Consider the following 23,394-nt stretch of genomic DNA (forward strand, 5'->3'; position numbering starts at 1 on the left):
AAGGGAGCCTTTGAACACTGAATACCGCCATCTGACCTCTGGATCAGCTTTCCTTTTCTGTGTCGCTGTATTTCATTAAGATGCAAAATCTATGACTCTGTATGATTTTCACAATAAATAGTTCACCTTTACATTGTTGGTTAGAATTATACTGCATTACATGCAAAATTAAAAATCGCACTGCATAGTCCTCATTCAACATGCAACTTCTAAAATATGCTTCTATGATTAATTGCTCTTAAGAACACAGCATAATTATTTATAAGGGACTGCAGGGCTGTCTAAGAGTGTCTGTGTGTTTCAGCTGTTAGTACTTCGTTCATGCAAACCCAACCCAGAACCACTACACCACCCCTGATTATAAATAGCATTCACCCGAGTGTTAGGACCAGAGACACGACACATACCCACACACACATGAGAACACAGATTCATGTTCATACACACAGAAAGACGGCATGTGAGTCAGAAGCGTGTGAAGAACAGGTCACAGATGAAACTCAACAAGACTAAGGTACGGTTAACTAGCAAACGGCCGGTGGGTGTGATCTTAGCCCGACCGGATCTGCTCTAAACGCCTGCATTAGATGGTAGAGGGTTTGCATTATTATTGGTTGTGGTATTTTAGGTTGTATATTAGTTTGTTTATGGCTTTGTGTGGTACTGCTGCCTGTATTTGTGCGGGACCCTTCTGACTGTGTTTGGTGGTGGTTTTATGAGGCAAACTTTGAATACAGACTCTTTTGAATTTACAGTTTTATTCTTTTCCATATTAGTTATGTTGTATTGATTTTTAGCATATTTAATGAATGTTACATAAACTCTTAATGTCTTATTCAAAGGTGTTTATATGTTGCTAATTGCATGCAAAGTTCTTTAAAACAAAATTTCCGAATGCCTTTTTATATAGCAAGTAGATTAAATATCATGAATTGTGAACAAAAATCTTAGACAATTTTTTTTTCTGATGGTCTGTGTTCAGAAAAATATATTTGCCAGTAATTTTCTCTATTGGTATGTGGAAATAAAAGTTTTCATTCTTAAACCAAATAAACTGGCTACAAGATAAATTGTATTTAAAAGGCAAAATATACTTAAAATTCAGGGAAAATATGGAGCAAGACTCATTTGGATTCATTTATGAAACACAATAACTTTTTTAATGTAAAAATGTAAAAATCTATTTTTTTCCAGTGCATTATAGCATTGAATTGATTGAGCATCAAACTGGATTTGATTAAAAAATGCATAATAAAACAATGCAATTTAATTGAATATTTCATGTATTTTAAATAAACAGTCCCTGCTTTAAAACATTTATTGCAGAACTGTGTGTTTTTTTTGTTAATGTTAGTAGTTTATTAAATTCATCTATTATTCTCATCTCTTTTTAGCCGGACCTGCTGAACTTTAAGAAAGGATGGATGACCAAACTGTACGAAGATGGATTGGTGAGTCTAAAATGATTTCTTCAAAGAGCTTTTCGAAACCAGTCAGGAGTTGATGTCCTTGTGCTTCAGTGATGTTTTAATATTTAATATGGAGTTTATTCAAAAGGTTTGTTCTGCTTCTGTCTCTCAGTGGAAGAAACACTGGTTTGTTCTGACCGATCAGAGCCTGAGGTTCTACCGTGACTCCATCGCTGAGGAGGTACGTGTTTTCATCAGCCATTAAACTCATTTTTTGATCATGTGACTGTTTAACAATGTCCTTCATGTTTCTCAGGCCTCTGATCTGGACGGAGAGATCGATCTGTCAGCGTGCTACGATGTGACCGAATTCCCAGTTCAGAGGAACTATGGTTTCCAAATCCTTGTGAGTGCTGTTTTATTGTCTCAATTGTATTTCACCTCATAAAGACTGTGCAGTAGGGCTGGTATAACATATATGTGACCCTGGACCACAAAACCGGTCATAAGGGTCAATTTTTCGAAATTGAGATTTATACATCATCTGAAAGCTGAATAAATGAGCTTTGTTATGATAGGACAATATTTGGCTGAGATGCAACTATTTGAAAATCTGGAATCTGAGGGTGCAAAAAAATCAAAATATTGAGAAAATCTCCTTTAAAGTTGTTCAAATTAAGTTCTTAGCAATGCATAGTACTAATCAAAAATTAAGTTTTGATATATTTACAGTAGGAAATTTACAAATATCTTCATGGAACATGATCTTTACATAATATCCTAATGATTTTGACATAAAAGAAAAATCTATAATTTTGACACACACAATGTATTGTTGGCTATTGCTACACATATACCCCAGCGACTTAAGACTGCTTTTGTGTTCCAGGGTCACTTATACATTTGGTGTACATTTCTGGTATATGTATTTACCAAAACTGCTTAATGAACCACATCAGGGCAACAGACAGGACTATTTTAGCTAACCCTAACTCATACTGCAATATTTGTTTCCGCCCATCCCTGCGCTCTTGAGGTATTGATGCTAGACAAATATGTCTGGTAGGTTAGCAGTGGTATGTTTTCCCACCTAAATAAAGCTGTGGTGATGTTATCTGTAACCCTAACGCTGTTCCTCACTAAGCATTGTTTCATCACTAATGTCACCTGATCTGTCAGCAGCTGTGACATCATTGCATCCCTATGAAATAACACCCTACAGGTCTAATGCCACACATCAGATGCTAGTCTGACTTCACAATGGGGAAAATAGATGTTTTTTAAAATCAAATAGTTGTTTTTAATATAAAAAATTTCACGATTTTTCAGATAGTAATCACTTATTACAATTTTAATTAATGGCTTTGTGTCAAACAACAATAGTACTATAAAATTCATACTTAACATTAGTGAATTATAATTTCCAAATAAGAGATTTGACTCGAAATTGGTCAATGCAGAAAAATACATACATTAATTTAGGGTCCCGGGTCGTATCTAGAGACCACAATATCTTATGGATACTTTTGATATGGGCCACTTTGCAATCACCCATAACACCCTAGCAATGCATTGAAAAACATTCAGGACACCTTAACAAGCACCACTTAGACTTCAAAAGAAGTAAAAATATAATGCAGTAGTTTACATTTATAAGTGCTTTGCATGCTCCTGTATTTTATTAATAAAGCTGTTGAGATGTACTTGATATTGTGTTGTTCATCGAGGTGGCGAATAACTGTAGGTTCCCTGGCGCTGTTTTTAAGGTTATTTTAGAGATGTCAGAAATAGCAGAAAGCGTTGGCCGTCTCTGTGTACGAACAGCAGGGCGTCAGTGTCAAGAAATGAATAACAACTGTAAATATAACTTCAGCCTGCTATCTTTATGCCTTAGATACATAATGCTAAACTCACATTTAAAACTCCTAGTTCTCACTTGAGCTATACATCACTTTTATTCAAGTATGTGATTGGACCATTTCCTGTGGAGCAATATTGTTTCTGAATAAAAGATGTGAGACTTTGACACGCTTTTGTTGATTTCTTTTGTGATTTACAGTGTCCCACAGTCACAGCAAGTGAAAATATCAAGGAATAGTGATTTCTAAGCCTGTAAAAATATTTAAAATGATTAAAAACCTGATTTCCTGTAATTAATATTCAATATGTAATATTAAATAGGTAATATTATTAAAATATTTACATTATATTTCTTCGCATCTAAAATATTTAGAGCTGAATAAGTCACTAAATCATGGAAATTGTTGGTTGCTTGCAAGCTATTAAAAAAATATAGTACAACATTACCTTTGAATTATTATTATTATTTTTTTTTTAAATAATCCTTGTCCAATCATGCCTGGAAAAGTCAATTATAGAAACTCATTGGTCAAAACATGTGGATTTACAGTTGTATTGGAGTTGAACGGCAATATCAGAATTGAACATAAATATTTGTCAGTCTTTTTTTTTTGTTTCACTGTCATGCATTTGTTAACTCATCTGATCATTTGACTCCTCATTCATGTCCTCGTCTTCCTCTCAGAGTAAGGAAGGGGCATTCACGCTGTCTGCTATGACCTCTGGGATACGTCGGAACTGGATTCAGGCCATTCTGAAGAACATGCGGCCCACCGTCGCTCCTGATGTCACACGGTGAGCTTCTACATCATGTTTACTGTGAAAAGGACAAAAAAGGAGAGAACATCAAAAATGTAGGCCCTATACATTAAACTTCCCTCTGTGAATTGATAAGAACACTATATGTGAGCACTAAAGCAGACTTATATCGCTGGGGTATATTTGTAGCAATAGCCAAAAATACATTGTATGGGTCAATTATCAAATTTTCTTTTATGCCAGAAATCATTAGGATATTAAGTAAAGATCTTGTTCCATGAAGATATTTAGTAAATTTCCTAATGTAAATATATTAAAACTACTTTTTTAATTAGTAATATGCATTGCTAAGAACTTCATTTGGACAACTTTAAAGGCGATTTTCTCAATATTTTGATTTTTTTGCACTCTCAGATTCCAGATTTTCAATTAGTTGTATTTATTCAGCTTTCAGATGATGTATAAATCTCAGTTTGGAAAAATTGACACTTAAGACTGGTTTTGTGGTCCAGGGTCACATGTTATATTAAAGGTTAAGTCTGTCATTTCTGTACCTCTATTGACAACAATTTCAATCTATTCAACTGGCATAACAACAACACTGGCTCAACCAATACTGTGAGTTTGGAGTGGGACTACTTGTTTGTCTGTCCAATGGTAGACCAGTTCAGTTTGTTGCAGCTAGTGGCACAGAAATGACTAATTTAACCTTTAAAGATCCACATTACATAAACAGTACATACTTACCATAAAGCATTTGAGCATGTCAACTTTCATATTTCCTCTTGAGTTTTTTTTTCTGTCTCCCAAATGGTTCCTCAAACTCCACTGTTTTTGTTTGTAATTATTTCTCTTTTCTTCTGTTCCTAACTTACCTTTATAATTCCTTTTCTTGTGTTTTTCCTGCTCCGGCTACAGGAAAAACATGTCTCTGAAACTTTCAGTTCTTATGCCCAGGTTGGCGTTTCCAGTTCTTATTCTAACCTGTGTGTGCGTGTTATGTCAGAGCTGAATGTAGCGATGTGCTTTCATGATGTTCTGGCTTCTGTCTGCTATGTCAATAATTCCTGTTCCCATTTGCCTGTGTTGTTTGCTCTGTTTATAATGGAGCTGTTAATTTAGTATTTTTAATGGTGTTTTAACATTTATGGAGATAAATGGAGTGGGAGAGCCTTTGCAATGTATGCTTGGTTATTTTGGAGTTGTTTCGCCACCGCTTTGTGTGTGTTTAGCCAGTTTATTTACGATATTGGTGTTGATGTTTTGTTTCGGGCTTTTAATTTTTGAGTTTATTAAATGCATTTAACACATTTGCCTAATTTGACTTTCCAGCTGTTTCACACCACATGCTAGCTAACCAGACGTGAGACGATTAAGTCATATGTGTGAAATCCTGTCTGAACGAATGGACATTTTGTCAACTTCACACTGGATAGACCTAAATTAAACCTCTTAATTGTGGACATTTAACAAAGCTGAAGTCATTTGTTGTCAAAGTTGTCAGTCACCCAAAAAGTAATAAAAAATCATCCGATAATAAAATTATCCAATTTAAAAACAAGGCAAATTTTGTTGTACGATCTTCCTTAAAATAAATAATTTAGTGCATTACAACTAGATGCAGTTATTGGCAGCTAGTTAAGTTAGGCTGGTACAGTGCATTTTGATGTTCACAACTCGCCAGTGTCTCTCCATCTCTTGTGATGTTACACCAGCTGCTGCTTTGAAGGAGATGAAAAAATAGCATTGCATCAGTGCCCATTTTTAGATCGCACCCTGCAGCGAAGGCACACATGAGTGTTTACTGACATGTTTGACAGTGGTTGAATGCCATGCAATGACCAGATGGTTTTCCTCACCCTACTAACTATTAATCAAACCATCCTGTCTTCAGGGGTTTGGGTATGTGTTTTTAGACAGCTGTAGCACATTTCTTTTCTTTAACAAAGTTTTTGTTTCACAACACATCTTGGTACAATTATGTCCACAAATAAGGAATAATTCAGATTTCCTCACAATGCCATATGCCACAATGCTTTGTGATATAACACATATTGAAGTAGTAGCTGTAAAGCTTGCCTTAGCAAACACCACTAGTAAATCAGATACTTAGTGTATTGATTCAGTATCTTCTCGCCTCACAGTTCCCTTCCAGAAGAGCGAACCAGATCAAATGTGGAACAAAACTACATCCAGCCACCTTCTAACTCTTCGCAACTCTCTAACAGCTCTGTAGTTGAAGCTAAAAAATCACACGAGGACATCACAGACTCCGCGCCTCCTTCCGATCACCGTAAGAGTCGAGTCAACAAGCGCGAGGGACGGTCTAAAACCTTCGACTGGTCTGAGTTCCGTCCAGGACAGGAAAACGAGAGTGGACCACCCTCAATAAAGAGGGCAGACACTTCAGTCATTATGTCATCTTCTCCTTCCTCCACCTCCTCTGCTGACTCCTCTCCCATATCTAGCACCTCCTCTCATCAGACGTCATCCTCGATTACTACCACAAGCCATACTGATAAGTTGCCACAGCAAGATGAAGTAGTCATACAGGAATATATGCACCGCAATCAGACTGCACCTACAGCAGGCGCAGTCAATGCGACAACGGTGGCGGAGCCCCCATCAAAGCTCCCCCATAAAGTGCCACAGGAACAGGTGAGAATGGATGTAGACCATGCCAGAGATGCACAGGAGGTCGATAGTCAAAGCGCGGCCCGCAGAAACTCTGATGTCCAAGTGGAAATTGAGCAGAGGTGGCATCAGGTAGAAACAACACCCCTCAGAGAGGAAAAGCAGGTACCAATCACTGGCAGCTCAAATGCTCCTGTTGGAGAAAGAGCCCTTCCGCAAGAGCTGACCACTGCACTGGAAAAAGAGGTAAGAAACATCAGTATTTATTTCTTGCCTCATTATCCATCTTAAAATGTTGATGAGTTTGTGCAGATACATACTACTTAGATTTCTCTTGATTTATTCATTCAGGTCAGTTCTGACTATTGTATAATTTCTAGGGCTGTCCCCTAATAGTTAACTAATTGTTAGTCGACCAGAAGAGGCTTGGTCGACCAAAAATGTATTAGTCGCTTAGCCGCAGAAAATAAAATCCTCAGGCGAAGTCACGCAGTCTCTGACGGACAGATCGTTAACGGCTGGTCTATGTGGTAGTACAGTACATAGGGCTGGTCATCCAAACGCTCGCCTATCATTCATCCACCGCAAATATGACTTATCATCTGAATGTAAGTATTAGCAACTTTACATAGCCAGTCAATCTGATGTTAACCTAGAGAAATGTGAAGTGTTTGTGCGGAGTGGAAGCTGAACACGCTCACTGCAGGACAGATGGAGGCGCCAGTGCACTTACTTGCTCCTAAAATAGGCCTACTCCATAATTTTTGGTCATACAGATAAGAGTAATATATCTTTCAAATCTGTAAAGAATCTACGTTTATTTGTGTGCACTCACAATAACAACAAAACGCTCTTTTGTAAAATAATGAAAGCAAACAGGATGCACTTTCTGCTGTCTTGGTCTCTGTTAACTCGAGCGCGAATCTCCGTGTATATCTTTGCCTTACAGTCATTAAAAATATATAGAGAGTGAAATGTCAGCTGTCAAAAAAAACAATTAAAATTAAAACAAATATTCTCAGATTATGTAATCCGTATAAAACCTGCATACAGGTGCATATTGGGAGATGAGTCAGTGTCGCCGAATACATCTCTTAAACCAAAAACAAAGAAAGCTCTAATTTATCAAATTATTAAAATGTTAATGCAGCCTCCTTACTGTTTTTCCATGATTCATTCATAATCATTACTTCTGCCGGTGCTCTGTGGCAAGCTTTATCCGTGTGCTTGAACGCTTATTAGGCTTTGTAGGCAATTAAAGGCTCATAATGATTTAAATGGTCTATTAATAAGCATGCGATTAGTCGACTAATGCTTAAAAAATCCTTAGTCAAAGGCAGCCCTAATAATTTCAGAACTTTTTGCCTTCCTCTGATGTCCACAGTTAGGTCAGGCTCAAAGGGAGCTGGCGAGACTCCAGCAGCAGAACAGCATCTTACAGGAGCAACTTCAGGATGCCCGTGGAAGAGAGCAGAGTGCCAGGGAAGGATACATACTGCAGGTACCAAAACGGATCATCTGTAGTTTTTGTGTTTGTATCTCTTGCTTTTTTTATTTCAATACTAATATAATTTTTGGGGTGTTGCATGAGTGGTACTAACTGATCTGCAATGTCTTTCTTTCCCTGGGCTCTGACTGGGTTTTGGTTAAAATTCTTGTAACCAAACCACAAGTTTGCTGAAGATAACAAATGTAAACATCTGACAAGGTTTCGGCTGTGCTTTTCTACTTTTTGTTTGGCTTTGTATCTGTTTCATCTCTTGTCGTTCTCTTCTTTGCATAATTTTCATGGTGGTACCATTCCTCTGTTTTTCATTTTTCTTTAGTTGCTGTATAATAATCTGGTGTAGTGTTACTCCATTAGTTTCTTCTTCCTTCTTTTGTTCCCCCTTGAATTTTTTTTTTTTCTGTACAGTTCCATTTGTATTATCCATCAACACAAGGTTGCATTTCATAGTTGCATTCCGTAGTTCCTCTTTAGATCACTTATTTCCCTTTTTAATTGTGTTGTTCACATTTTCCCTCATTTTTGAGCACCATTCTCTCCATTTTTGATGTCATCTTGAAAAAGCACAGTGGAAAGCTTGAGTAAGTATGTAACTTCAGAAATTTAATTCCAAAAGTTCCCGGGTTCCCAGCCACAGCCCAGAAGATGTTGAGCATCATGTCTGTGGCCATAAAAGAGAAGACTTCCTGTTACTAATTGCACTTTGCTCTTAATCTCTTAAAGAGTGACACGACCGCTGCAAAGCCTTCGCCTGATGCAGCGTCTACCCCGGTTCACCGAGCACCATGGCAGCGACTCGGCAAGCTGAACCAGGATCTAAAGTCCGAGATGGAGTCCCAGCGACGGAAGCAGGATAAGGCCACTCAACAAGTTAGCAGCTTACGGCGTAGCTACAGCGAAGCGAAAGATATAATAGGACACCATGAGGCAGAGATTGAGGCCTTGGAGGACAAGCTAACAGCTGCCATGGCAGATATTGTAGCGAGTGAGCAGGCTGTGGCACGCATGCGTAGCGAGCTAAAAATCGAGCGGGTTCGATGTCAAGAACGTGAGGAAGAATGGGTCCGAAATGAGACGATGTTGCGTTCGCAGCTGCGAGAGAGCGAGGAACGTCTTCGGCAAGTCGAGGCAAGTTTGTTAGAGAAGAACCAGGAACTGAGACAGCTCGAGCAGAAGCAAGCTTTGCAGAGGGACCAGCACAAAGAGGTGCAGAGGCTACAGGAGAGACTCGCTGAGGCCACTGGACGTCTGATTTCCATGGAGGAAGTTCAAAAAATGAGAGAGGAGCGGGAGAGGAAAGAGCAGCAATGTTTGGAGGAGAAACACGAGCGGGAGCGGCAGGGACTGACCTGGAGATTGGCAGAATCCGAAGAGAGGAGGAGTGAAATTGAAGAGCAACTGCAAGAGGCTCAAGAACAAGTGGAGGCACTGCTGAGAGGGAGCGGCGGGATGGAAACTGTGGGAATCAGGGAGGAAGTTCATCGTCTTCAGCAGGAGTTGGAGGCGCAGACGGATATGGTGGAAATGCTGCGAGAGAGCGTGAGGAGGCTGGAGGAGGAACGTGACCAGCTTACTTGCCGCTGTCAGGAACTCCTCAATCAGATTGCAGAGGCAGACCGAGAGGTAGGAAAGCAACAGGCATGTTTAACGACGGTGGAAACGGACTATCACTCTCTTGAGAGCTCGTATGAGCGTGTCTCAGAAGAATTTGCAAGGATAAGTCATGTGCTACGAGAGAAGGAAGAGGAAGTGAAGCAGACAAAGGAAATGTACGAGCAGCTAATCAGGCAGAAGGAGCAGGACTTGAGCGAGGCCCTCATCAAGATGGCTGCCTTAGGCAGTAGTCTAGAAGAAACAGAACTTTACTTGCAGCAAAAAGAGGAACTTCTTTCTAAAATGGAGCGTGACTATCCAGGACTGGTAGAGTCCCGTAAAGCGGAACAGGAGCTTCAGGCAAAACTGGTGGTTGCAGAGGATCGGATTGCTGAGCTGGAGGAACACCTCAATGCCCTGCGACTCGGATATGCAGATCTCAGGATGCGACGTTGTCGGTCGCATGAAGACCTACTTGGCGGTTTGAAAGAGATGCAACATGATGTTTCCTCATCATCAAGCACCTCCCAACTCCTGCTTGCAAGAAGCAGCTCTGAGACGGAAATGTCCTTGGTAAAGCGCCAGAGGATTCGCTTTTCCACTATTCAGTGCCAGTCCTATCACCGGTCCCAGGGAGCAGACAAGTTTCAGACAGAAAATACATCTTTGGATCTGACACAAGATCTGAGCCTAGACCACATGCATGACCTGAGCCTGACCCAAGATATCAGTGTAGTCAGTGACAGTTCATTCCAGCAGTGTAGAGATCCAGATAAGTTCATCTCCATTATAAACGCTTTGGAAACCAAGCTATTGGCCACAGAGGAGAAGCTCAGGCACCTCACAGAGAAGATACGGCACCAGCCCGATCTTTCAGCGATGCAGGAACACCTGAGCACCAGAGCTACCATGGAGGACTACATGACTAAAACCTGTGATGAATTACCAATGGATGAACCCAATCAGAAATTCCTCAAGAATTTTGGCGAGCAGGACAGTGAGGAATATGGGAAGGCATTGGCACTAGTAGAGTCTTGCACAGAAAGAGTCAGAGAAATTCTCAGCAATCAGAAAGAGACCCGTTCTGCTGAATCTCTCATTTGTACCCTTGCAGAAGTAGAGAAACGGCTGGTTTGTGCCACCATGTACCTGAGGAAGGGCAGTACATTGTATGAGTCGTGCCAGATCTTTGATGCGCCGGATGTGCAATCAATGCAGGAAGTTATAAAGTGGTTTGCCAGAACGTTAACCTTTGAAGCTGAGGTTCTGGAGAAGATGGGGTTCTCTCTGCAAGACCTGAACTCTGATATTATGTCGGCCCTGAACTCCATTCACAAGGATGCCGAAAACATCAAGAAGAACTGCAACGGCTGTCTCTCAGTTGTTTATGCTGATGTACTTACGAGAAAACTCATGCTAGAGACCACATTCTTGGCAGAGGTGGACAAGCTTGAGGCGAGTAAACTATCAAATAGTGCTTTTTCACAGGATATCATCAAGAATGCCTGCATTAGTGCTGAACTTGCCTATTTGCTTCAGAATCTAACAATGAATTTCCAGGAAAAATTTGATGAGCTTCAAAAGGACTTGCTTCAGGCGAATGAGACCTTGAAACAAAGGGACATGGCTCTGAAAGATGCTGTTACAGCATCAAAGCGTGCTCACATTGAGAGCATGACCCAAAGTGATACTGGTCATCCTGCTGACATCGCCCCTCCTGAACTTGTCCCCTATATGGAGCAGATTGAGATTGAGGAAGCTCAGAGTTTAGCGGCAGAGATTGTCCACAGACATTTAGCAGGCGGCATGCTATCCCATAGTGCAGAATCAGAATCGCATCTGCAAACGAGCTGGGAAAATCTCATCGCTGAGCTAAAAAAGCAAGCAAAAGCCCTCCGCAGTCTCTCTCAGGAAATTGAGAGGATCTGCGAGGAAGGAGAAACAAATTCACTTTCTGGACTTGCGGATGCCATCCAGATGAGCTCGTGGCGCGATGACTCCAGCCCTGCTTGCATGCGAGAGGCTTTGATGCAGGCGCAGGTTGCATATGTTGCTTGCAGGCTGCGAGCAGGTCACACAAGGGAACTTTCTCTCTGCCAGGAGACTAGCCGCAATATGACAGTGCTTGTCCAGGAACACGCTGAGAGTGTGGCAGCCATCCAAAGGCACTACCAGAGCTGCTTGGAGAAAGAACATCTTAGTTTCACTGGTGCTATCAGTTCCTTGCAGGAGGAGAACGACATGCTTCGAGGAGAACTATCCTATAAGCTCAGGGAGCTGCAGGAGCAACGGCAGAACTTAAACCAGCTGGAAGAGGCATTTCATAGGGAGAAAGAAGAGCTCAAGAGCAGGCATGCAGATGAGATGGGAAGGGCCGAGCAGGAGCAGATAACCAGAGAGCTCGAACTAATGGAGCGTGCCGCCAACAGCCAACACAGGCTGGAGACCCTGCTGCTAGAAATGGAAGATGCTGAGTTGAGGCACAAGGAGCAAATCGGAAAACTTGAGCAGGAATTTCAGAGAAAGGTCCAGGAACTAGAACACGCCAACAGAGAGGAGCTCCGCAAGCTACAAGAATGCTACAGCCAGACCATCTGCTCGCTGGAGGAGAGGAGCGAACAAATGGAGAACAAAGATGAGGCCGATGCATGTCCCATGGAGGAAGGGGATGGAACGGATCAGGTAATTTGCAGGGAGTCCCTGCTCCGAATCCAGGAGCTGGAAATGCAGTTGAGCAGCATGAAGGAGGAGCTGGAACAGAAACCACTGGATGGAGATCTGACCAGCCTGAAGGAGAAATACCAGCGAGACTTGGACAGCCTCAAGGTTTAACCTTTCACTTTTCAAATTTAATGTCACCCATTCATCGCCATAGCGCCATGTTTGTAGGACCCTCAATAGGTTGTTGCTGTTAGTTTGGGTTGCAGTGGTTTTAGCTGAGTATTTCTTATTGTGTTGGTTTAGACAAATTTCAGAAACAGTACACAAATCTACACTAATAAATATACACTAATAGATATTTATTATATATCAAGTGGTTTTATGCTTCTTGGAGTTTTGAAAATAAAGCTCAGATGACCACTGCAACCCTGTAGCCTCATAACCATGATGCTTTCCCCTTTTTTTCCTATGCTGTAGTGCATATTAGCAACACTGGGGGTCTTGAACACACACAATGAATGTACAAATGACCCTGATTACAGACAAAACTATCACAAATACCTATATTGTTGCTTACTGAGGACTTCCTCTGTTCAAAAACACCTTGTGTTTTTAGAGGGTTAGTATTGTGTTAGTGTGTGTTTGAATGCATGAATGCTCTCTAGTTATTGATCATGCTGCATTCCTTTCACTCCTCTGTGGTTACTGTCATCTCTCATCATATAAATAAATGTTTAAATATGCGAACACCACAGTTGGCATTGCTCTGTAGAGAGTCGGGCTGGGTAGACGTTGGTTTTCTGAATTTTGACTATATTGATTAAAATCATTTAATTTTTGCGTTTTCAGTGAACGCATAAACGGACTCCAAAATTGACTATTAATGTGTGAAAAAAATGGGCTTTGCTGAGTAAATTATACACTTCAAGTCAAGATGTTATGAACTAAATCTGAATCCCAATTGAATCGATTCAGGGAATCAATTGTAGATATCCAGCCCTAGTAGAGAGCCTGCTGGAGTAGAGATTGTTTGGTATTTGTTTGCATATGTGATCTGATGTTTTATGTGGAATGCAGGCGACATGCGAGCGAGGATTTGCAGCGATGGAGGAGACGCATCAGAAGGTGATCGAGGACATCCAAAGGCAGCATCAGCGAGAGATCCATAAACTTCTGGAAGAGAAAGAAAGACTGCTGGAGGAGGAAACAAACGCCACTATTGCTGGTAAAGAATGCATCACAGTATACACCAAATTTGAAAGTGAATTACTTATGGCTTGTTTGTCTCTGCAAATTGCTGTCAGTGTAAATGCCAATTGAAGTGTGAAATGTTTCATGCAATAATATATCTAGCTCAATAATGAATGTTTAATGTCATGGATTTAGCATCACAGTAGGTTGTTTTGTGCACAGCGATTGAGGCCATGAAAAACGCTCATCGCGAGGAACTGGGGAAAACGCAGCGGTCGCAAATGAGCGGTGTGAGCGCAGACATTCAGGAGCTGCACAGACAGTACGAGTAAGATGCCAATCATCACTTTATCTACACAAAACTTTCATTAGTCACTAGGAAGATTTACTTTTATTCATTGATGCTTTTTACCAAGCGAATGGTAAAGCAAAAGTTTTGACATGTTTTTTTTACATTTCATCCATGTAGAGAGGAGTTGCAGTCTATCCATCGTGAGCTGGAGGTTTTGTCCGAGCAGTATTCTCAGAAGTGTTTAGAAAACGCACATTTGGCTCAAGCACTGGAGGCTGAGAGACAAGCACTGGGACAGTGCCAGCGAGAGAACCAGAAACTGCATGTACACAACCAGGTCAACCTGAACTTTAAGAACATTTTTCCAGGAGCTTTCTAAAAGGAACCGATTGATAAAGAGAATAAAATACAATTATAATAATTTACAAGTATATAAATGCAATTTTATTTAGGGTTTGAAAGTCTTAATTTAAGGGAAGACACCGAATAAGAAAAAAAAAAACTAATAGATATCACTATACTTTCCCAGTTGACTGATTATATTGATAAGTGCAAACATTTTTAGTATTACAATTGTTGTGTAGTGTTATTATTAAAATATGCAAATGAAGCATTGTTCAGAATGTTTCATTTTGATGACATTAGAGTCAAAGGTTGTTACAGAGAGGATTTTGGAGGATCTCTTTTAATTATGCCATAAATCAGAAAAACAGCAGCCAGAATAAAATACATTTAAACCATTTTTTAGGAATAAAATGTTGTATAAAATTATATATTAACAAACCCCTTCAGTAGAAACCTTCAGAATATTAATGGGAATCAAACAGTAAAATTTGGTTTATGTAAGTGCTGCTGAATTCATTTTAAGAAAACGGCCTTTATGTATTGTAATTGAAATCTACAGATGCAAAAATAAAGCGCAATAAAATAAACACTTAAATGTGTATTTTGGATGTTTTCTGAAAACATGTTACGAAAAGCCAAAATCTCAAAATTGACCAGAGCATGGAAAAAAAAAAAGTTTTTGCCTGTATAATCTTGCCTTAAGAATGATAGAAGCGAATAATTTTGCCCCACCATCATGTAAACAACAACTTGCGTGGTTTGTTTACAGGAACTAAATCATCGCCTGAATGAAGAGATCACCAGAATGCACTCATGCATCAGTGAAGACAAATCGACTTCATCTCTGACACAAGGCAAAGACATCTATGAACTGGAGGTACAGCACCAACTCTGTCATCTGAGTTTAGATCATATAAAGCCATCATGCACGACATCTAAACATTGTTTTGCTGCAGGTTTTGCTGCGAGTGAAGGAGTCAGAGATCCAGTACCTCAAACAGGAAATAAACTCTCTCAAAGACGAGCTGCAGTCGGCACTTCGAGTAATATACACGCACACTTACACGCTCTGTACATGTGTTTCTCTTTAACTGCTCTCTGAACATATCAACATGTTATATGCGTTTCAGGATAAGAAGTATGCTTCGGATAAGTACAAGGACATTTACACAGAGCTGAGTATCGTCAAAGCTAAAGCTGACTGTGACATTAACAAGCTGAGGGAGAAACTTTCGGCTGTTACAGAAGCTCTTGGGGAATTAGACGCTGAAGGAGGTGGCGTTACTGCTGGATACGGTGAGAGATTTAAAGGAACAATTCATGCAAAAATGACAATTCAATCATTTAACCACCCTCTTTGTTTCTTCCATAGTGCAAAAAAGGACAAAAAGGCACGATTATTCAGTGGCTGATGCTGGAGAATTAAATTTGTTAATTTTCAATTTAATTATAGCAAATAATATTTTCATTGAAATTAAGCAAATTATTAATTACTTTTATTGTATTAATTTACAGTTATAATTGTTTTACACAATATAAATATTCACTATAAAATTCAACTAATTTATTTATTAAAAATAAAGAAATGTAGATTAAAATAGTGAATTGTTAAAGTGTTAATCTTAATCGAGTGTTTTCTGTTTCTGATAATTTCATATTTGATCATCTCAGATAATTGCCAAGCATCTTCTAATTTATTACAATAAGAGTGTGTACAAAAATGAAATATTTTATTTTCTTTATTTGTGGTTATTGCAGACATTATGAAGTCAAAGAGTAACCCAGATTTCCTGAAGAAAGAAAAATCCAAACAGATACGTGGGGTCAGGTCAAAGGTGAGAGGTCAAAGTGTGTCATAAATATACACTTGTCATCCATTGATTGTAGTGATATTCCTGTGCATTTATGTTGAACATGATGTTGGTTGTGTGGTTGTTTAATGTAATGCTGTGTATACGAGTGTTTGAGAAAGATATACTTGTTTATTAGGGCTGTCAGTCGATTAAAATAAATCATATTTGAATAAATCATTGGATAAACTACAAAAAGTCAATATATATTGTGTTTTTTTGGATTGTTCATGTATGTATTTGATACACCTTTTTCCCCCAGATGATAAAATGTAAATGTTAGAGAATTTATCATATTTGTTAATCATTTTATTTATTCTTTTTTTAAGTGACAGCCCTAGTATTTTTGTGTGTGAATTATGGAACACTACACATTGTGCGTGTGTGTGCGTGTGTGTGTGTGTGTGTGTGTGTGTGTGTGTGTGTGTGTCCTCACATGTGTGCGCTGTCCTGTCAGGCAGAGAGTGAGGGGTTGGTCGGGGGTAGCTGACCGCTGTGACCCCATCAGGTCCTACAGGTGAAGCAGGTATCGCTCTTGTGAGAGTACGGCTGTGTTTGCATGGAATATGGAGCGTATTGCACAGCATATACTGTACTTGACCTTTCATTTCCAGTTTTGTGAATAAACCAGAAGCAATTCCTGCAGTGATTTTTAACTGGATGCCACTCACATGCACTGAGGTCAACAATATAGTTTGAAAGGTTTAGCATAAAAACAATGCGTACTGTTTCAAATACAGTATTATTTTTATGCATCATATACTGTGCAGTATTTATTAAGCTAGTATTCCATTGTGAACACAGCCTTTGAATCCTGCATGAGACCTACACCTCCTGACAGTTTGAAAAATCACCTGCAAATTAACCCGGTCTGTCAGGTCGACACATAACCAGCATCTGAGTGTTATGTGTTTGGACTGTTTATATGTTGGGGTTTCTTGCTTTGCGCGTGTGTGTGTTTTTGTGTATTTAGCCCTATTTAGACGGTAATTGCTTGTAAATGAACATTTGCATTTACCCTGCACTTGTTGAAGTTGATCATGTGTGATCTCCTGTAAAAAGTAACTTGTGTGTAAAACACTTACCGTCTGAATAGACTTTGTCGTTTTCTTTGTGAATTCCCTTCTGATAAACCTTGAATATATTATACAGCTTAAAGGGATATTTAAGGATATTTAATACTTCCAAACTGTACTTAGGACACTACTTTGTTTTAAATGCATTTGGGTTTGGTTTTGGGGTAAATAACATCTTTGTGCATCTCAGAATCCTGCTGAAAAATTCTTTATTATTTAAAGGCACGAGGAAATGAAGTGTCATGTGTCCTGTTTAGGTCTCGAAGGCAATGAGACAGATCTAATAGTGTAATAATACAGAAACCGGACACCGGTGTGTGTGTACAACGTGTTCATGTGAACGTCTTTTGCTGGTGTCTTGTTGCACAATGAAGGAAGCACAGCCAGTGAATTACAGACATAACAATGGATCTAAAACTGTTTAGAGAAAACCAAGTGAATCTAGAAACGGGCTTTGGTTTAAAACTCCCTGAATGTCCCTTTAAGAAATGTGCATGTTGTGAAGCACACAGAAGTGAAGTGAAACTAAAGCAGAATGAATGAACTATATTAATAAACTGCCATGTGTGGAATAGATGATCATTGCGATGCAGGTCATTTTTAGTGGTTTAGACCGTTTTTAAGACTTAACACAGCTGGAGTTCTGCCATTTAATATACAGTCTATTTTATTTTTTATTTCTGATTAATTTATTTGATCTTTTGTTTAATGTTTACATTTTATTTATTACAGTTATATACAACAGATCACACATTTGTCTGTATGTTAGCATCTTTTTGTGACAGGCTTTTATTAACAGCAGAGAACATCATTTAAATGGAAATAATGTTGGTCATTGAATTTGAAAACCTAAACAGAAAATCATTATTTTGCAGTGTGTAGTTCTGTAACATTACATACGGTCTATTATTCACTTATTTGTTTGTTTTATATTTAGCATTTTTTGATTAAATTATTGGATTTTATTTTTAGTTATTTATTAATTGCAATGTAATTTAGGCTATTATATATATCAGGGAATATGCATGTATGTTTGTTTTAATAGAGCAGCAAATGTAATTTAATTCAAAATTATACTTGCATCAGATTTGGAAATTTTTCATACATATGGCTAATTTCACCTAGTCTGATTTAAAATATTTTTTTTTGATATCTACCATAACATTAACTACTATAACCTCAGCTAGCAATGATATCAAAGTTGAATTTTGCTAATGAAAGTGCAATATTGTGTACAGCTAAAGCTCTCTTGATAGAAATCGAACCGTGTATTCTGTGTGCAAACTTAAGTCTTCTGGAGGATTGTTTTTATTTTTATATTTAAGTGTGGAAAATCACAATTCTTTCATCTCAGCATTCTCTTTCTTTTTCAGAGTTTGAAGGAGGGATTGACCGTACAGGAGAGGATGAAGCTATTCGAAACTAAAGACTCCAGAAAGATATAACACACCTCACACACTTTCTTTCTTCCTTTTTTTGTATTCTTGCTCTTTAATTGTCTTCATTTAGAGCTTCTTGGTTGGTAGATGAAGCAGAACTTCAGCTTTCTGATTGTGTTTTAATATTGTTTGTGTGAATTAAGGGAATGACGTTGACACAGACCATTTTTGCCAACCTTCAGCTCTGATGAACCTCATATTTTTGGTCTCTAGAAGTCCTGAAGCTGTTCCTCATCATCACAGTATATATGAACACACTCAGTATTGAACTAGAACACTAGACGTGTGTGTGTTTCTCATTTGAGTATCTTCTGAATGGCTGCTGTTGTGTCTTTATAGGAGTGCTGGTGACATTTTTATGATTATTCTGAGAGAAAAGAATTAATTATTGACAGAGAGAGATATTATTTTGCCAATGATATTGTAAATATGAGTAAAGTCGTGTACGTGATAACATTTTTTTTCAGACTTTTTAGTACTGTAACCTTGAGATGAAATGACGTGGTTTCTATAAGCTGGGTAACGTGAGTGCGAGTGTGTTTTTGATCGTCAGAGAGTTTCGGGTGATTATGTGCTTCAGTCATTTACTTGAGGAGAATCTAATTTGCTGTTTTAATTGCTTTTGTGTTGCTTCTGGTTTATTCGGATGTGCAAAATTTAGCAACCAAACGTGATCTCTGCTGTGGGTTGTTTTGGCATAAAGCGTTCGTTCAGCTACTGATAGTGAGCTTATTTCGTCCTGTAATTCGATCTGAACGTGGGACGTTTTAATGATTTCGTTATTCCAGCATTCGTGCTGTTTAATACTGGCCTTTGCATGAATATGAAGCACTTTGAGTCGTTAATTTCTGTGTTCTGGTTTTGAAACATGTGATTCCATATTCCTTCTGCTCCAGAATTCAGAAAGTATTGAACACACAACAAAGAAAACTCACTGTATAATAATATTCAATATTTGTAAATTGGTTTTAGAGAAGATTCCTTTATCTTGTTCTCTCGGTCTGAATAGTGGAAAAAATATCTTTATATCTATCTAGAAGCAGTATGTCTACACCTAATCTGTATGAATATTTTATTTTGGTGTGCGTGAATGTGATACATCTGTAATAATAAAAATGTTTTTGAATCAAAAATGCAGTGAGATATTGTCTTTTTAAAAAGAAAAGTGAATATTCTTCACCAAAAAAGATGTGAACAAAAGATGACTAATTTTTTTGCTGCGTCCGAGGTCAAATTGTTCCCTAGTATAGATTGTGTGAAAAAAGTAGTATGTCTGAATTCATAGTATTATTTATTAAAGTATGCATTTAATGGACACTTCACTATCCCATGAGGCCACAGAACGTATAAATGGCAGTGAATGCAACATGTAGCACATCTGAATTAAAGGGATAGTTCACCCAAAACATTACATTCTGTCATTAATTACTCCCCTTAATGTCATTCCAAACCCTCAGACCTTCGTTCATCTTCAGAACACAAATGAACATATTTCTGATGAAATCTGAGGGCTTTCTGAGCCTCCATAGACAGCAAGGTACCACGGTCAAGACCCAGAAACGCAGTAAGGACATCATTAAAATAGTCCATGTGATATCAGTGGTTTAACCATAATTTTACGCAGCTACGAGAATATTTTTTGTGTGCAAAGAAAACAAAACTAATGACTTTTTAAAAAAAACTAACTTTTTTGGCTCCACTTTGGGGAATATAACGATGCATGAGCCTTGTTTACTGCAGAGGAAAGCAAGTAAATCATTTCATAATTAATTTTCATAAGGGATGTGTCGCCAGGTTGACAAACAAACAAATACATAAATAAATGTACACCTTAAGAGGACACAGAGGATAGAGGTTCAGTTTTCACTGCTTTAGTATTAACAGAGCTTTGAATCATTTCCATATACTTGTCTAAATCAACAAACTTTGAGTAAAGAAAAGAGAGATTTAGAGCCAGATTTTGGCTTAGGTTTTAAATGAAATTGATATTTAGCTGGCAAAAACACAAATTAAGGAAAGTTATATTTTCCTGTATTCTCTTTGCAGTAGTCAAACAATTCAAAGAAAACATCTTTAAAACAGAAAGAAAGGCTACACAATGAGATTGGACATTCCTTGACTTAAAACTTATCAGAAAGTTGAATTGAACTGTATTCTACTCATGAAAAAGTACTGAATTATGGATATGGTGCGTTAAAGAAGTCATGTTTGTCCTGGCCAGCAGAGGACAGTCACGGTTCAGCTTTTTGTCTTCTATTTGGTCTCAGTCTTTAATTTACCTCAATAGACTTTGGTATCTTTGGTCAGGGGACTTAGTTTAAATTCTAACCTTTCTTATACATTTTTTTAATAAACAAAGCAAATTGCGGTTGACTTTGACAGCCGGTGGTAATTATGCAGCTTTGTTGTATGAAAAAGAGTCTTGACATCTTTAGTGAAAATAATATTTTTGATTTCTGCTGCAAAATGCCATAGCATTTTAGACAAACACTTTTAAACCTACACTAATCATGCATAATTATTAATGTTAATTGTTTGAAGTTGCATTCAAATTCACTTGACTTTTGACTTGAAAATTTGAACATGCATGATGCATCTGTCCTTTTTAGAGCTTAAAACCCGCTCATGACAATATGCATCCTGCTATAACTCAAGTGACAGTGAATAGAGAATGACTATTTTTATTAGACAAAATCTCAAAATTATGTGTTGCTTGATTTAAGGTTAAAGATAATTTATTTCCCACTAGGAAACTTTATTTTTTGTTATGCAATGATCTTTCACATCCCTGGTATCACCTGTTTGTTAAAAAAAGATGGAGAGAAAATCTTTCAGAGCCGTGAATAATTCTTGAAATTGGATCCAATTTGATCTATTCAGTAGAGTCTGATTGAATGGCTGTCGTGGTTAACTTTATTCACTGTATTGAAATGAAGAACAAAGCATTAGTGCTGTATAATGAATCCAGCATTCAGCTGAGGATTCAGAGCACAAATACAAACATGTTTCCTGCTATTAACGCTCGATGACCACAGTTATGTAAATGCATATGGGGGTTTAGTGTGTGAAATTCCTATCATACGTGTCTGTCTCTCATCTCAACACATGCTGTCATTCAAATAAGATATATCTGGGTATGTAAGATATTCTTCAAGAACCTCCCTGAGCTGCACTCATGAAACGAATGCTGTTAATAGTTCAGTTTTATTCAATAATGCAGAAAGTTCTGCATGATTCATCAGCATTAAAGGCCCAGTGTGTGTGCGTGTGATCTGTCTGGACTCTTTTAAGAGCCCACACTTTCAAGGAAAGAAGACTGCATATGTTAAATGACAAACCTATGTATTTATAAAATTGCGTTTTTTCTCTATTATTATTATTATTTTGTCCTGCAGCGCTGAGTCAGAAATCTCTACTTTTAAAGCACCTATAAATCAGTCACAGTTTTATTTCTATTTCATAGATTTTAACTACATTCTGAAAGTAAGGGTTTGTTCTTAAATAAACTGTTAAATAAACAAATACAAACTGATACTCGTTTGCAGGGCAATTTAAATATGAACTGAGCAGAAAAATTGTTATTGTCAAGGTTTTGTTGCTTTCTTTAGCTTCCTTTGGTGTTCTTTAATCATGTTTCCCATGTCAGGTGATGCAGGACATCTGGAACCACGTTGTGAGGAGAATGTTCTGTTATCACGTTTCCATGGAAACAGAATCCACAGATGGACTTGATCTCCAGTGTCTTTAAGCGTCTTACTGGAGGACAAACCACGAGGTGGAGAGAAATGTATGCAAATGACGAGATAAACAGAGGTTGGAGCCAGCTCCAAATGGGTTGGGCCTTGTTAATATGCCCTACCGAACGAGATGGTCCTCACTGCAGAACACAAGATCCAGGGGGTGTGGTTGGATCTAGATCCAACTCTTCCCACCTTACATATACCTGAACCTACCCGTCTCCATCCCCTGATCCCTAAACCCACCCACCCCCACCCATAAACCTACCTGTCTCCACCCCCTGATCCCTAAACCCACCCCATTACCACCCCTAAACCTACCCGTCTCCACCCCCTGATCCCTAAACCCACCGCATCACCACCCCTAAACCTACCCGTCTCCACCCCCTGATCCCTAAACCCACCGCATCACCACCCCTAAACCTACCCGTCTCCACCCCCTGATCCCTAAACCTAGCCGTCTCCACCCCCTGATCCCTAAACCTAGCCGTCTCCACCCCCTGATCCCTAAACCCACCGCATCACCACCCCTAAACCTACCCGTCTCCACCCCCTGATCCCTAAACCCACCCGTCTCCACCCCCTGATCCCTAAACCCACCGCATCACCACCCCTAAACCTACCCGTCTCCACCCCCTAATCCCTAAACCCACCCCAGTACCACCCCTAAACCTACCAGTCTCCACCCCCTGATCCCTAAACCCACCGCATCACCACCCCTAAACCTACCCGTCTCCACCCCCTGATCGCTAAACCCAGCCGTCTCCACCCCCTAGTCCCTAAACCCACCCCATTACCACCCCTAAACCTACCCGTCTCCACCCCCTGATCGCTAAACCCAGCCGTCTCCACCCCCTAATCCCTAAACCCACCCCATTACCACCCCTAAACCTACCAGTCTCCACCCCCTGAAGAAAAAGGTGGTTAGGCCTACAAAAAAAATAAGGTGGATAATTGTCCCAGGAGTTTGATTGACAGACAATCTGATCAATAATAACCCTGAATCTACCTTTTTTCCGACAAACAAAACAAACAGAAGAG

At 39.0% G+C, this 23,394-nt stretch overlaps 1 protein-coding gene and 2 gene segments (V, D, J or C); 2 read left to right on the top strand and 1 right to left on the bottom strand.

Annotated features, from left to right (window-relative positions):
- mprip (myosin phosphatase Rho interacting protein) overlaps positions 1-19,749 on the top strand; it is a 43,552-nt gene extending 23,803 nt beyond the window's left edge. For 4 of the 24 annotated variants that reach the window (XM_079409061.1, XM_079409062.1, XM_079409068.1 and 1 more), the window contains exons 10-23: positions 1,395-1,451; positions 1,582-1,650; positions 1,726-1,815; positions 3,955-4,064; positions 6,173-6,908; positions 8,047-8,163; positions 13,501-13,648; positions 13,837-13,942; positions 14,084-14,243; positions 15,021-15,128; positions 15,208-15,294; positions 15,382-15,547; positions 16,010-16,086; positions 18,551-19,749. In XM_079409061.1, the coding sequence (XP_079265187.1) occupies positions 1,395-1,451; positions 1,582-1,650; positions 1,726-1,815; positions 3,955-4,064; positions 6,173-6,908; positions 8,047-8,163; positions 13,501-13,648; positions 13,837-13,942; positions 14,084-14,243; positions 15,021-15,128; positions 15,208-15,294; positions 15,382-15,547; positions 16,010-16,086; positions 18,551-18,622 (2,103 nt within the window). In that variant the 3' untranslated portion in view covers positions 18,623-19,749. Of the gene's footprint in view, positions 1-1,394; positions 1,452-1,581; positions 1,651-1,725; positions 1,816-3,954; positions 4,065-4,946; positions 4,986-6,172; positions 6,909-8,046; positions 8,164-8,876; positions 12,589-13,500; positions 13,649-13,836; positions 13,943-14,083; positions 14,244-15,020; positions 15,129-15,207; positions 15,295-15,381; positions 15,916-16,009; positions 16,087-16,558; positions 16,628-18,550 lie in introns of those variants that run through there. The other 20 variants (XM_079409064.1, XM_079409066.1, XM_079409071.1 and 17 more) reach the window with 16 other exon arrangements.
- LOC306864845 (Ig kappa chain V-III region MOPC 63-like) overlaps positions 1-23,394 on the top strand; it is a 684,433-nt gene that overhangs the window by 510,603 nt on the left and 150,436 nt on the right.
- The window catches only part of LOC306864846 (Ig kappa chain V region K29-213-like), a 764,502-nt gene that overhangs the window by 508,640 nt on the left and 232,468 nt on the right, over positions 1-23,394 (bottom strand).

The sequence above is a fragment of the Barbus barbus genome (assembly GCF_936440315.1).
Source record: "Barbus barbus genome assembly, chromosome: 46".
Lineage (NCBI taxonomy): Eukaryota > Metazoa > Chordata > Actinopteri > Cypriniformes > Cyprinidae > Barbus > Barbus barbus.